The 12484-nt window shown below is 37.7% G+C and overlaps 1 protein-coding gene across 2 annotated transcripts in view; it reads right to left on the bottom strand.

Annotated features, from left to right (window-relative positions):
* Position 1: 1 nt before the first annotated feature.
* DHX40 (DEAH (Asp-Glu-Ala-His) box polypeptide 40) overlaps positions 2-12484 on the bottom strand; it is a 59464-nt gene continuing 46981 nt past the window's right edge. For both annotated transcript variants that reach the window (XM_006899437.1, XM_006899436.1), the window contains 6 exons: positions 10937-11051; positions 10118-10226; positions 7543-7637; positions 3559-3628; positions 2765-2993; positions 2-172 (listed from right to left, as the gene is read on the bottom strand). In XM_006899437.1, coding sequence (XP_006899499.1) covers positions 33-172; positions 2765-2993; positions 3559-3628; positions 7543-7637; positions 10118-10226; positions 10937-11051 — 758 coding nt within the window. In that variant the 3' untranslated portion in view covers positions 2-32. The remainder of the gene's footprint in view (positions 173-2764; positions 2994-3558; positions 3629-7542; positions 7638-10117; positions 10227-10936; positions 11052-12484) is intronic.

The following is a 12484-nucleotide window of genomic DNA, read 5'->3' as shown; positions in this document are numbered from 1 at the left end:
CTTCCAACTTCCTGAACTGGAGGGGCCACTTCTTAGGTTGTTTCCTTCAATGTGTCACTGTGCTCCTGGGTCCTCTGCTGCTTTCTCTCTAGGAAACGAGCGCGTGCATCTGATATAGACTTATCATCATTTCTTCTTTGCATTTTCTTCAGGACTTCTTTTGATATTTCATCTAAAAACAGAACAATTGAATAAAACTTTAATTTTGTGCTTCTGTACTAAAAGTGTCAAGACTTTATTATTGTGATCTCAGTGAAAATATACAAAACCTATTGGTTTTTCATGAAACTTATACACATTCTGTTTTATAATATTAAGTACAATACTCATAAGGTAATTTACACTTTCCCCACTTTTCCCCCAGTAATTCTTATTCCCATTAATCCTTCTAACCTCCTCCTTCCTGTCTCAGGGATTTGTCCTTGGGCGAATGCTTCTCTTTTGACCTTATATGGTTGGTCTGTCTAAGGAGTGAATGCTTCCCTGGTGTCACTTTATCTCGACTGTATTGTAGAGTAGGAACAGACTCATAGCTGACCTTCCGATGGCTTGTCAGAGGCTGTAAATCGCATGGGAAGATTGACCACCATTCTCCTGCAGAAGAGCTGGTGGCTTCAAACCATATGCTTTCAACTTGGCAGCACAACTCATTACCACTAAGCCACCAGAGCTCCCTATATGGGCTGTCTATTGTTTGGTTCAAAGTTGGGCCATATAGGTTAAGTGTAGTTCTAGGATAGAAGGGTGAATAAGAGCCAGAGCCTTGCGGCTTCCAGTCCTCTACAGCACCAATAAGCCTGGCTTTTTTTTATGTTTTGAGTTTTGTTGTACATTTTCACCTACTTTATCTGGGATATTCTGTCATTTGTTTAGAGTGGTCAGCAGTAAAAGTGAGGCACCATTAAATTCAGGTTTGCTTGGTTTGTTAGTACTTTTGACTAATTGTTTCTACACATCTTCCCTTTCCTTCCCTCTTTTTTGTTTCAGACAGGGAGAGACCAACAGATGGCTACCTGAAAGTGTTTATAATCCCAGTCACTACTTACCAAAGTAGGATGAAGAATACTGTCTTTGTGGAATATGTTATACCAATTGACCTTGATGTCTGATGTTCTTACAAGGTCCCAGAAGTAGCAACTCAATCCATTTGGTTGCTTTGTTATGGCTACGAAGCTTACAAAGCATTAGCTGGTTCTGCTATAAATGCTGAATGTCTTTATAGTATATACTAATAAGAATGTATAAGAAACAGTAGAGTCAATGGTTTGTGGGGGAAAAAAGATGAGCATGTAGACATTAAAACCAAAACAGGAGCTCTGGTGGCCCAGGGGAAAGAAGCTTCATAGCCAACTCAAAGATACATGGTTTAAATCCACCAGCTCTCACCAGAAAGATGGGCAATCTCTTTTCGTGTAATTTACTGCCTATAAAAACCCACTGGAAGGTCAACTCGATGGTACTTAACTATGACAAGAAAAAGAATGTAGAAATATCATCTGCAAAACCTATGTATGGTCATGGGTACAGACCTTTTCACCTTACTCATCTAGTCACCTTACTCATCTGCCTATGTATCTGCTACTGATTGTATTTTTGTGCTCTTTTCTGGAGACATCCTGATTTTTCAATGTTTAAAAAAAAACAAACAAAAAACCAAAGAGGAATTACATTTTGCCCTACAGAAGAAATAGTACCCCCATGGTTTTAGGGGTAGCGGATGGGGGGAAGAAGAGTATGAAGGCCTTAAAACCAAAATGGGAGGTCTAGTGGCACAGTCTAGTTCATAGTGTTGCCCTGTTAACACGCTGCCTCACACTTTTAAAACTGACAACCATGCTTAGAAACACATTTGCCGTCATTTGTGGCAACCTAAAGGGCTGGGCATCTTTGCCAGTTTGAGTTTGCCAACTGCTCCACTGGACAAAGACAGGCACTCTCTTTCCATTAAGATAAACTGATCTTTGTAGAATGCTATAACTCTGCAATAAACACTTAATAGCTAAAATTTATAAAAACTTCTTTATGATTTCTTGGGCAAAATTCACCATTTTATTTACGAGTGATGTTAAATAAGATAACACAGCTGCCTCTGTCATTCAGCCTTAAAATGCTTTATTGAAAAGCTTTTTACATATGTGAGCTAAGGTTTAAGCTTGCTATCCTACTTCAGTACCATAACTTTATGCCTCTATACTAAACACTAATATTTCATTTCACAGAAAAAGCCTCTGGGTGGGGACAACGTTCTGAGGTAATAATGCACAAATTTTATAAACAAAATGGAAAGAATACAGTATTAGTATGAGGCAGTATAATCCATAGCCATTAAAGTATTGGCTTTAGAGTCATGCTCTGTGCCAAATCTTTATTCCACCACTATGAAGTGGGGCTATGTACTTACCTCACAGAGTTACTGTTCAATGAAAAACTTAAGTGGCTGGCACATGGTAAAAGCTCAACAGACACTATTAATAATAGTGTTTGACAAAGAGGCTAAGGAAATTATGGCTCATTAAATAGAAAAGTGGAACATAAAAATGAATATAAATCCAACAATGAATGAGTGAAAGCCCAAAATCTCTGTAAATGTTTATGAAAATTAATAAAATATAATTATAGAAAAAAAATGAATATAAATCTAAGATTTAGGACAAAACTTTGCAGAGACAGATTTAGAACCTAAGCTCTGTAATAGCATTACTACTATTATATGAAAACTAGGTTTATGCTCCCTGGACATCACTAAAACTAGTGATTCACTCACCTTTTAATTGCTTTACATTTTCCTTATTTGTCCACCTCTTTCTTGCATCTTCTCTTGCTTCACGTCGGGCCACACTGCTCAGATCATGAGCATTAAATTCATGCAACTTGGGTAACAAGTCTTTCACCCATTCATAACGAATTGGACACACAATTCTTGCGTAGACTTTGGTAGTAACCAATACCTCATGAAAAATAATCCATTCAAGTTTGGTTTCCTGTTCATGAAGCTATACAAAAGCATTCATTTAAGGATGATACATAAATAACATCTTATTCCAATACTGTTGTTGTTGATTGTCTTCAAGTTGAGCAAGACTCACAGTGACTCCATGAACAAAAGCCCTGAAGCCCCTCTACAACCATCGACATTTATCAAAGTTCATAGAGTTTCCAGAGGCATGTAATTTAGGAAGTGGATACCACTCCTGCTTCCAAATTCTAGACCAACAAAATAATAATTGCCTAAATTTTCTGAACTAATAACTTCTTTAATCAAACAGTAGGAATGGGCCAACCAATACACTTACAGTTTCTATGTAACACAGATATATTTAACTAGAAAGCAAATTATAAAAAGAGAAATACCTACATATTACTTATTTCTACATCTTCCTAAATTTCTTCTCTTATCCACTTCCTAAGTAACATACCTCCGAAAACTCTAGAACTTTGATTAATGTCGACAGTTGCAGAGCAGCTTCAGACTTTTTGTTCATAGGGTTGCTATGAGTCATGCTCGACTCAAAGGCAATCAACAACAACAACAACAACAAAGAAAACCAAAGTACTTACTGCTGAGGAAGGATGAATGTGAACTGGGCTTCCACGTCCATCCATTGTGCAAAATGTTCTCCCAACAGATCTATAAAAGAACCAAAATATGATAAAAATGAGAAGAGTAAAACACGAAATAGTGTGTTAAGTTAAACAATCAGCAATTTTATGTTCTACCATGGAGTTTTAAATTTATTAGCCTGTCATTATGAACCATTTCATCTTAAATCGTGGTTTTGTGCTGCTGAGTTGGAATCAGCCCACAGATTATACGTTCATGTGCTCTTAATGTGCTACACTGTTGGGTCACCTTTTCTTAGAATGAGGATAAATAAGGATCTCTTCTAATAAGATGGCCAGAAAGTAGTCTGTTAAATTTCTAAGCACAGTCAGGGTTGCCTCTGTTTGCTCAGATGGTATTCTATTAATGCCGAGGGCCTTCTTTTTGCCAGTGTCTTTGGTGCAGCTCTAACTTCTTCCTTCATTACCACTGGTTCTTGATTGTATGCTACTTCCTGAAATGGTTCAGTGTCAAACAATCCTTTCTCTTATAGTGAGTCTGTGTATTCTTTGCACTTCCTTTTGATGCTTCCTGCATATTTAAGATTTTTCCAGAGAATCTTTCAGCATTGCAACTCGAGAGCTGAATGTTTTGTTTAGTTCTTTCAGATTGAAAAATATTGAGCATATTCTTACTTTTTTGGTTTTCAAAGTCCAAGTGTGCACATTTCGTTATAACACTTTTCTCGCAGTCCTTTCAAATGACAATTTTTTTCTCAAAAATTTGTTCATCTTCCTTATTTCATAATTTGCTCCTTTAGCTTCTCTGTGTTCAAGAGCAAGTTTTATAGTCTCTTCTTAAACCTATTTTGTTCATTTTTTGGCAGGTATAATGAAGTGATGATGTATTTTCATTGCATTTTATCAAAAAGCATTGAATTTAAAAAGAAACAACCAACATACAATTTACTCATTCCATGACTGTTCATTTTAATTCCTAAATAAATAAAGGCAGTATCTGACAAGTTTCCCTACTATAAAAATTACTTTACCCCTTGGTAATTCATAAGAATTTTGTATAGGAGAACTTAATTACAAAAGTAATACAATTCTTCTTTAAACATTCCATATTCATAGACCTTTGTCTTCACATTTTAGTCAACGAATTACATGTAATGCATTACTGGCAGTATTTACCTGATGCTCAAAATGCCCCACAGACTGTCAATCTACAATCTCTTTAAGCTGGTTCTTGTGTACTCAGAGCTTGCTAATAATCTTTAATTACTGTTTGCTTACTGTCGGAATAAGATGTTTTAGGTTCTTCTTCTATTTTCCCAGTCCCTTTTGTCCAAGCAGTTCTGACTCTTAAATGGCAAATAATTATTTACAAGTCAAGATTTGAACTTTAAGTATATTTTTTTGCTACTGGCATATCACTGCTGCCAGTCTCTCACAGAGCTAAGGCAAAGATATATAAACACAAATAAATAATACATATACTCATCTACTTTTCCTTATATTTATTTATCCAACGATCTATTTACCCACCCATCATCAATATGGAAAACCACAGATGGACAAAAATTCTGGAATTCCAATCCAACAGCCCAAGATTCATTCTTGTTTTCTCCCTATATTTTTAACTCTCTTGTCCATTATTCTTAATATATTTATTTAGCAAATCTTTTGTACATAACCGATATATCATCAAAACAATTGTCAATTCTTCCACAAAACAATCCTCACCACACTCAGGCTCTGACACTGCACACTACGCAAACTCTCATGTGCATGCCATTCCATCCGTCTCAAGCTCTGAAACTCCACACTAAATTTTCCTTCCTCAGGGATGTCCACTCCACCTGTCTGGCTTTCTCACATCACAAAGGGCCACACTCTGAAACAACCCTTCACATCCAACTTAGACACTGACATTCTATGCTGAATAACTCTTATCTATGTTGTTGTTAAGTGCTGTTGAGTATAAATCATAGCAATCTTATAAAGAACAGGCCTGAATCCTGTCCGATCCTGTGCCATCTTAATCATCTCTGGCACACTTGAGCCCACTGCTGCAGTCATTGTATCAGTTCGTCTCAATAGGGTCTTCCTCTTCTCTTTGCTGACCCTACATCTTTGCAAGCATGATATCCCTTTCCAAGGAACAGCTCTGCCTAGGAATATGTCCACAATTTTATCTTTGCCTCCAAGGACCACTTTCTCCAAGACATTTCTATTTGTTCTTCTGGTGATCCACTGGCTATTCAGTACTCTTCACCAGCACCAAAACCCAATGGCATCAATTCTTCTGTCACACTTACTGTCTAACTCTCAGAGCCATAGCAAATGACTGAAAAGACCATGGTATGAATCAGGCACACTATAGTATTCAAACTGATGTCATTGCTCCCCAGTACTGTGGAAAAGTCCCTGACAGAGGATTTACCCATTGCAATCCATCTCCTGATTCTCAGACTAATACCCAGGGCACTGATTATTGGTCCCATAAAGAGGAAATTATCAGTAGCTTCAATCCTTTCTCCATTTATCATGATATTAAATGTTGGCACTGTGCATTTCAACTCTTCCTCACTTTCAGCAGGCAAAATTGTTATCAGCATAATGCATGCTGTTGAGTCTTCCTGAGCCTTGACAAGGACCATGTATAAAATCACATTTTGTGTTTTTTAAGAGGTATTTGCGATGAATAAATCATTGAACACATTCAATCATTCTATCTCCAGTCTCATTTCTGTCACCAAGTCCATACTCATCGACTACCATTCCTTCCTCATTGTTTCCAAATTATGTGTGCCAGTTATCAATAATTACTAATGCATCTTAATTGTATGTATGGTCAATATCAGACTGTAAAAGTAGGTGCAATTCCTCAATCTCTTTCTCTTTGGCTTTAGTTGTTAGTTTATATATTTAAGGGGTTGTATTAATAAGTCTTCCTTGTTATGCATCTGGACAGTATCCTATCACTCACAACATTGTACTTTTAGATAGATTTTGAAATTGTCTTTTTAATTTTAAATGGAATACTAGTCTTCTTTAGTTTTTCATTTTCAGGATCGTAGACTGTACAACTGTCTGATTCAAAGTAGCTAATGTCAGTCTATCTCAGCTCAGAGATGCCTAGAATGTCAATTTTCATGTGTTCCATTTCATTTTTGACAACTTCTTGTTTTACCACATTAATACTTCATTCCAAATTCCAATTATTAATGGTTGTCTGCAGTTATTTTTCATCATTTTTGAGTGACTTCCCGTCTGGGCTCTACCTCTAAGCCTATATGCCTCATTTTTTCATGACCTGTGTTCCTCGTTTTTTCATAGGGTTTTCAAAGATCCATGATTTTGGAAATGTAGATTGACAGACTGTACGAACAGTTGTTGTTGTTGTTGTTGTTATGTGCCGTCGAGTCGCTTGCGACTCATAGCGACAAACAGTAGTAAATAATAAACATGCCAGCCTATACACACCTATGATATAAAGTCATTTACAATATGCTGACAGGTGGTGTCCTTCTAATAGCAAACTGTAAAGGCAATTAGACAAATGAATACCATGGTGCAAGATGCCCTTTTCTGACTCCATTTGAGGCCCAAGAAGGTGTGGCAGGATGGGGTCTTGGCAGTGTTTGGTCTAGAGAACTGTTCAGCTGGATCCATGATGTTGGTGGTTGGCACGTGCACTAGGCTGTGGCTCAGCTGTTTTCCTGGAAGCCCATGATGATTTGCCTCAGGTATGTCCAAGCTCAAGGACCCCACTGGTTATATAGATTCCCCTTTATCCCACCTGAGTTCCAACATCCAACTCTAGGCTACTGCAGTTCCCCAGACACAGTGACAATTATGAAAATGGTCATTGGAATTGATGTAACTGTCATCACAGAGCTTAAATCATATCTTCAATCCTGAATATTAAATAGTTCAAACAGTAGTAAAATGCAGTGTGTTTCTTTACCCTTCTTTCAAGCTCACATTGCTTACCTTCGAGCTACATTTTTGAAATAGCCTGCACAAAGACACCTTCGTAGTACTTCATGCTTAGGACCTTCAAAGGTCTCTCTTGGGAAATCACTTTGCTATAAAAAGAATAAATATATAGTAGTAAATTTTCTTTTACTATGGTCAGCAGCACAATACATTATGTCGCTGCTCCAATTGGCTTGGTGAGGCTATCTGACCCTCTAGACAGGGTGACAGCTCCTGTCTATGACTGTGACATCAGAGCTCCTTAGGTGGCATTTAATCAAAACCTACTGTCATTGAGTCAATAGAGACTTTTCATTCAGCATCCTAGTCTATACATCATAACACCTTTCTCTTTCAAAGCAGCTAGTGGATTATAAAGGGTTAAGGAAAAACTATGGGGAATAAAGGATATATTCACTTTTTTAAAAAACTGTGGTGGTTGTTTGTGAATATACACAGAATTAAAACTCATCAAATTGTAACTTCAATTTTGTACAACTTAATGCCAATTTCTATAGATAAAATTTACTACCACTGAGTTAAAAAACAAAATGGGGAGAATGTGATGTGCCCCACATGTGGCCTTGAGTGTACTCTTGTGGCCATTTTGAAAATGATCTTCAACAGGATTCTCCTTGCAAAGGAAGATGAAAGATGGCTGACCTGAGCACTGCACAGAGCTTCCTGCCTCACAGCCTGCCTCAGAAAACCGTGGTCTGAGTTCTTGTTCTACTGCCTTTATTACTTTTTCAACCTTGAGCAGGTATGTTCACTACTCTCGCAGCCCCTTCTCCATTTGTGGAAGGGGAAAGTAATAATACCTACTTTGAATTACAATTAGACCACTTGCGGGAGAAGAAGGGGGCAATGATGGAGGTGCTAGCGCCCTAGCTGCAGTCCTCAGTAGGGCACAAGGTCTAGACAGAAGAGTTTTGGGGTGGGAGAGCCATCCCACCCTAGGGAGAGCCACCTGGCAGGGTAGAGCAGCCTGGCCCCTGAGGAAAGCTGCCTGGTGTGTATGAACTTTATCTAAATCACTTTACTCTATCCCCTCCTCCAGTTCACCTGTAACACTTCCAAAACCCTTTTCTTTGTAAATCACAAATTTGTTCTGTCCAGATTTGCTCCATTTCCTACAGGTAACTTGAACACTGAGTCTTGTTCCAGAACCTAAACCCTGAGCCTGGTTTCAGAGACAAAAGGAAAATATAACTGTCAGCTAAGGAAGAGAAGGTGGATGGAGCCTCAAAGTTTAGCGAGTCACTCCTACTGGACTCACCCATGCAAACGCCTTGCAGTCCAGGGGGGCAGAAAACGTCATGAAAATATCTTCTTACTGAACAAGAAGGCATGCAGCTTCAACTCAAGCCTACCAGTAAAGTTTTAAAATGGGCTCCCCTTCATCGCAATATCCCTGTTCAGCATGAAGCAGTCAGAGAGTCTGCGCCCCTATTTCCAAATGGGAAACCCACAAATAAAAAAATCTCTTTGTTAATAAGAATTAATCACCATTGGAGTATGCCCACCATTACCCCGTCGTTTTGTTTGTTTTTATTAATTTAAATGAAAGTTTACAAGAGACTTAGGGTTTCCATTCATTCATTGTTGCACTTTTCTCCCTGCCCACCTCCTCCCCCCAACTCACTCTTCTCCTTGAAAAGTAAAGAAAAACTCTTTCATTGTTATGCAATCCCTCTTTCTAAGTCCATTCCACGGTGCAGCCTTCATTCTGGACTCCTGTCATGGCAATAATATCCAATCAAATATCCCTTTTAAACAGTTCTCTCCCTCATCTGTTTCAATGCAGCACACACAATTCCTCCCCTCCTTTTCTGTCTTCCCTCAACCTTGATGTCAGTCCTATTTTACAACAGTGGCCCTATGCAATATCTGTCCTTTTGTGACTGAGATATTTCATTCATTCCTTGATTTTCAATGCTGCACAGTATTCCATTGTGTTAATATACCAGAGCTTCTCTACCCATTCGTTTGTTGATGGGCACTTGGGTTGTTTCCAGCTCTTTGTTAATTGTGAACAAAGCCGCAATAAACATGGGCGTGCATGTATCTGCTTTTGTGGTGGTTATGGTTTCTTTAGGGTAAATTTCTAGTAGTAGAACTGCTGGGTCAAATGGTATTTCTATTTGCAACTTTTTGAGAAAGTATGATCCAGCCTTCCATAGTGGTTGCACACTCTCCCCAACAGTGAACAAGGGGTTCTAGTTTCTCCGCAACCTTGCCAGCATTTGATGTTTGCCATTCTGTTAAATTTTACTGTTCTTACTGGGGTGAGATGCTATCTCATAGTTGTTTTCATTACCCTGTCTTTTCCAGTCCCTGCTAGATCCTTCTTATTTCCTTTGACTACTCTTTCCACCCACAAACTGTGCAACCCTGTGATTTTATCACTACCCAAACTCACCCTTCTGCTCCTACCCCTTGCCCACTATACATATTTTTTCCAATACTATATATATATATATAGTAAAAGGAAAGAGAGAGAAGTAACTTTTATCAATGAAAATTCAGTATGAAATTCTGAGACCAAAATGCTACTCATGGGGAAAAAATGACTAAAAAAAAAAATCACCTGCTTAAGCTTCCTGATTAGTTCTCGAAGTTGAGCTTCTATACGAAATGCAGAAAATAAGCACCTCCAATGAATCCAATGTTTTTGGCACCAGGAAGCTGGAGCTCCACTGCAAAACAATACTAGTGTCTTTGAAAAATCTTCTAAAATGAAAATCAATCTAATCTCATTTCTGTTACAAAGCTAGAAGCCCATAAACAAGTGTCAGCTCTTCTACAGATCTGTCCAAGTACTAAGAAGTCACTTCTGGGAATTTTAAAAAACAATTAAACTAATGCAAATGCCATTGGCAGAATTAAAAATAATTTGGAAATTGATTTATTTTTACATAGAGGTTTTAACAAGTAACTAATCATTTTCAAATGTAAACTAACCATAGAGAAGCAACATGCTATATTGTCATTTTCAGGAAAGTTTGGAGAGAGAACAGAACAGAACTAAGATTGTATCATCACTCATTGTTCTCAAGTTGGAAACAACTCATGACTCACCATTGGGTTTCTAGGCTGTAAATCACAAGGCAGGAAACTGCTCATTTTTCTCTTGCTGAGAGGCTGGAGGATCTGAACTACCAGAGGCTTGACCTTTGGGTTAGCAATGCAACTCCCTACAGCATAGGCTACCAGAGTTCCCTATCAAATAGTAAGTGCCCACCAAATGACAGCTGATACAGATCATCTTGCTAATGTGAAAAAAAAAAAAGCTTTAAGGTCATTAACATTTCCACTAAACCATAGTGTCTAAAGTCACACAGTAAGTACAACTATGCTTTAAAGTGACAAAACTGACATTCTCTAGTAATGGGACTACTTCACCTACCTTGATTTGCATTGTTCAAAAATGACAGCTAATGTTGCAAAATCATTAAATCCTCCAGCTTTAGCTGCCAGTTCTCGATGTCTTTGTTCTGCCTCTTTCTGGTACTCTGGATCAACTAAATGACAAATGGAGACACAATTCAGTTCTCCTTCATATTAAATGACTGCATTAGTTATTCAAGCTCAGTAAAAGCTTCTTAACCCTCTGGGATAAAAGAAGAAGGAGCTATATTAACATTTGTTACTGGGCTTAGGTGTCATCCAGTTGGTTTTTTATTTGTAGTGTCCCCATGAGATGAAGTAGAATTGCTTCTCAGGGTTTTCCTGACTGTAACCTTTATAAAACAGAGAGCCAGGTTTTCCCCAAAAAGCCACTGGCTGAGTTCAACAACAGTTGAGTGCTAAACTAGTGTACCATCAGGACTCCTTTTGGGGAGCTCTCCCATTTTTTTTCTTAAATTTCATCAGAATAGCAACATTACTCATACCAATCTATTAACCACAACATAGTATTTAGAATTTCCTTTTTTAAAAATCAGTTTTTTAAAAAACTATGACTTAAGTGTAAATTTTCTTATAGTAGTAAACCTTCTTCACTTTAAAAATAACTTACTGGTACAACATGATATAACGTAATATCCATGTTTCCTATTTTGTTGTATTACCCATGGACCTCTTCAAAACTAACCACTGTTAGTGTGTTCTTAAAGATACTTTCTATGTAACTACAAGTACATATATAATGTTTTCTTTTGACATAAATAAGACATCTGTTCTATAACTTACTTAGTCATGTAATAAAAGCTCCATGTAACACATACAGAATTATTCTCAAAACCAGCTATACAGTATGTCCCAAGGTAAGGGGATCAAAATATAACCAGTCTAGGGGAGCTCTGGTGGCCTAGTGGCAAGGAGCTGTAACTACAATCTCAGAGACACATGGTTCGAATCCACCAGATGCTCTGCTGGGAAAGGAGGGACAATCTCCTCCTGTACCAGTCAAATCTGATTGGACGGTACACGCACACAAAAATAATAAAAAAAAAAATATAACCAGTCTATACATTGTAACATAGACATGACCTTCATTCTGCAGAAATTATCTATTTCTAAAATTTGTTTTCTTTAGGCTATTTAACATGCATACACAAAACTGTATATGTATATTAAAGGTATAGTTCAATGAATGCTCACAAAGATAACATCAAATAAATCAAACACCTAAATCAACAGAGTATTATCAACATTTCAAGAGATACTTGAGGCTCTTCTTTTAAAAAACTGCTCATTTCCCTCAAGAGTAGACAACCTGGTTCTTGGTGTTGCTGTAATGGTTAGCTCTGCTGGGTCTAATGAAGAAAGAAGAATTGTAACATGATGTAGTATAACTAGAGGAAGCAGGCTTACGCAGTTTTCTAAAACGAGACTCTGGCAGATGTTACTGTCATTCTGAGGTACCATTAAGTCAGTTTCTAATTCCTAGCAACACTATGCACAACACAATGAAATGCCTGTCCTGTGCCATCTCACAACTGTTGCTATGTCT

This window comes from Elephantulus edwardii, unplaced genomic scaffold (genome assembly GCF_000299155.1).
Source record: "Elephantulus edwardii isolate Elephantulus edwardi_28Jun2011 unplaced genomic scaffold, EleEdw1.0 scaffold00257, whole genome shotgun sequence".
NCBI lineage: Eukaryota > Metazoa > Chordata > Mammalia > Macroscelidea > Macroscelididae > Elephantulus > Elephantulus edwardii.
The sequence above is the reverse complement of the archived record's forward strand: the minus strand, read 5'-3'. Positions and strand labels throughout refer to the sequence as shown.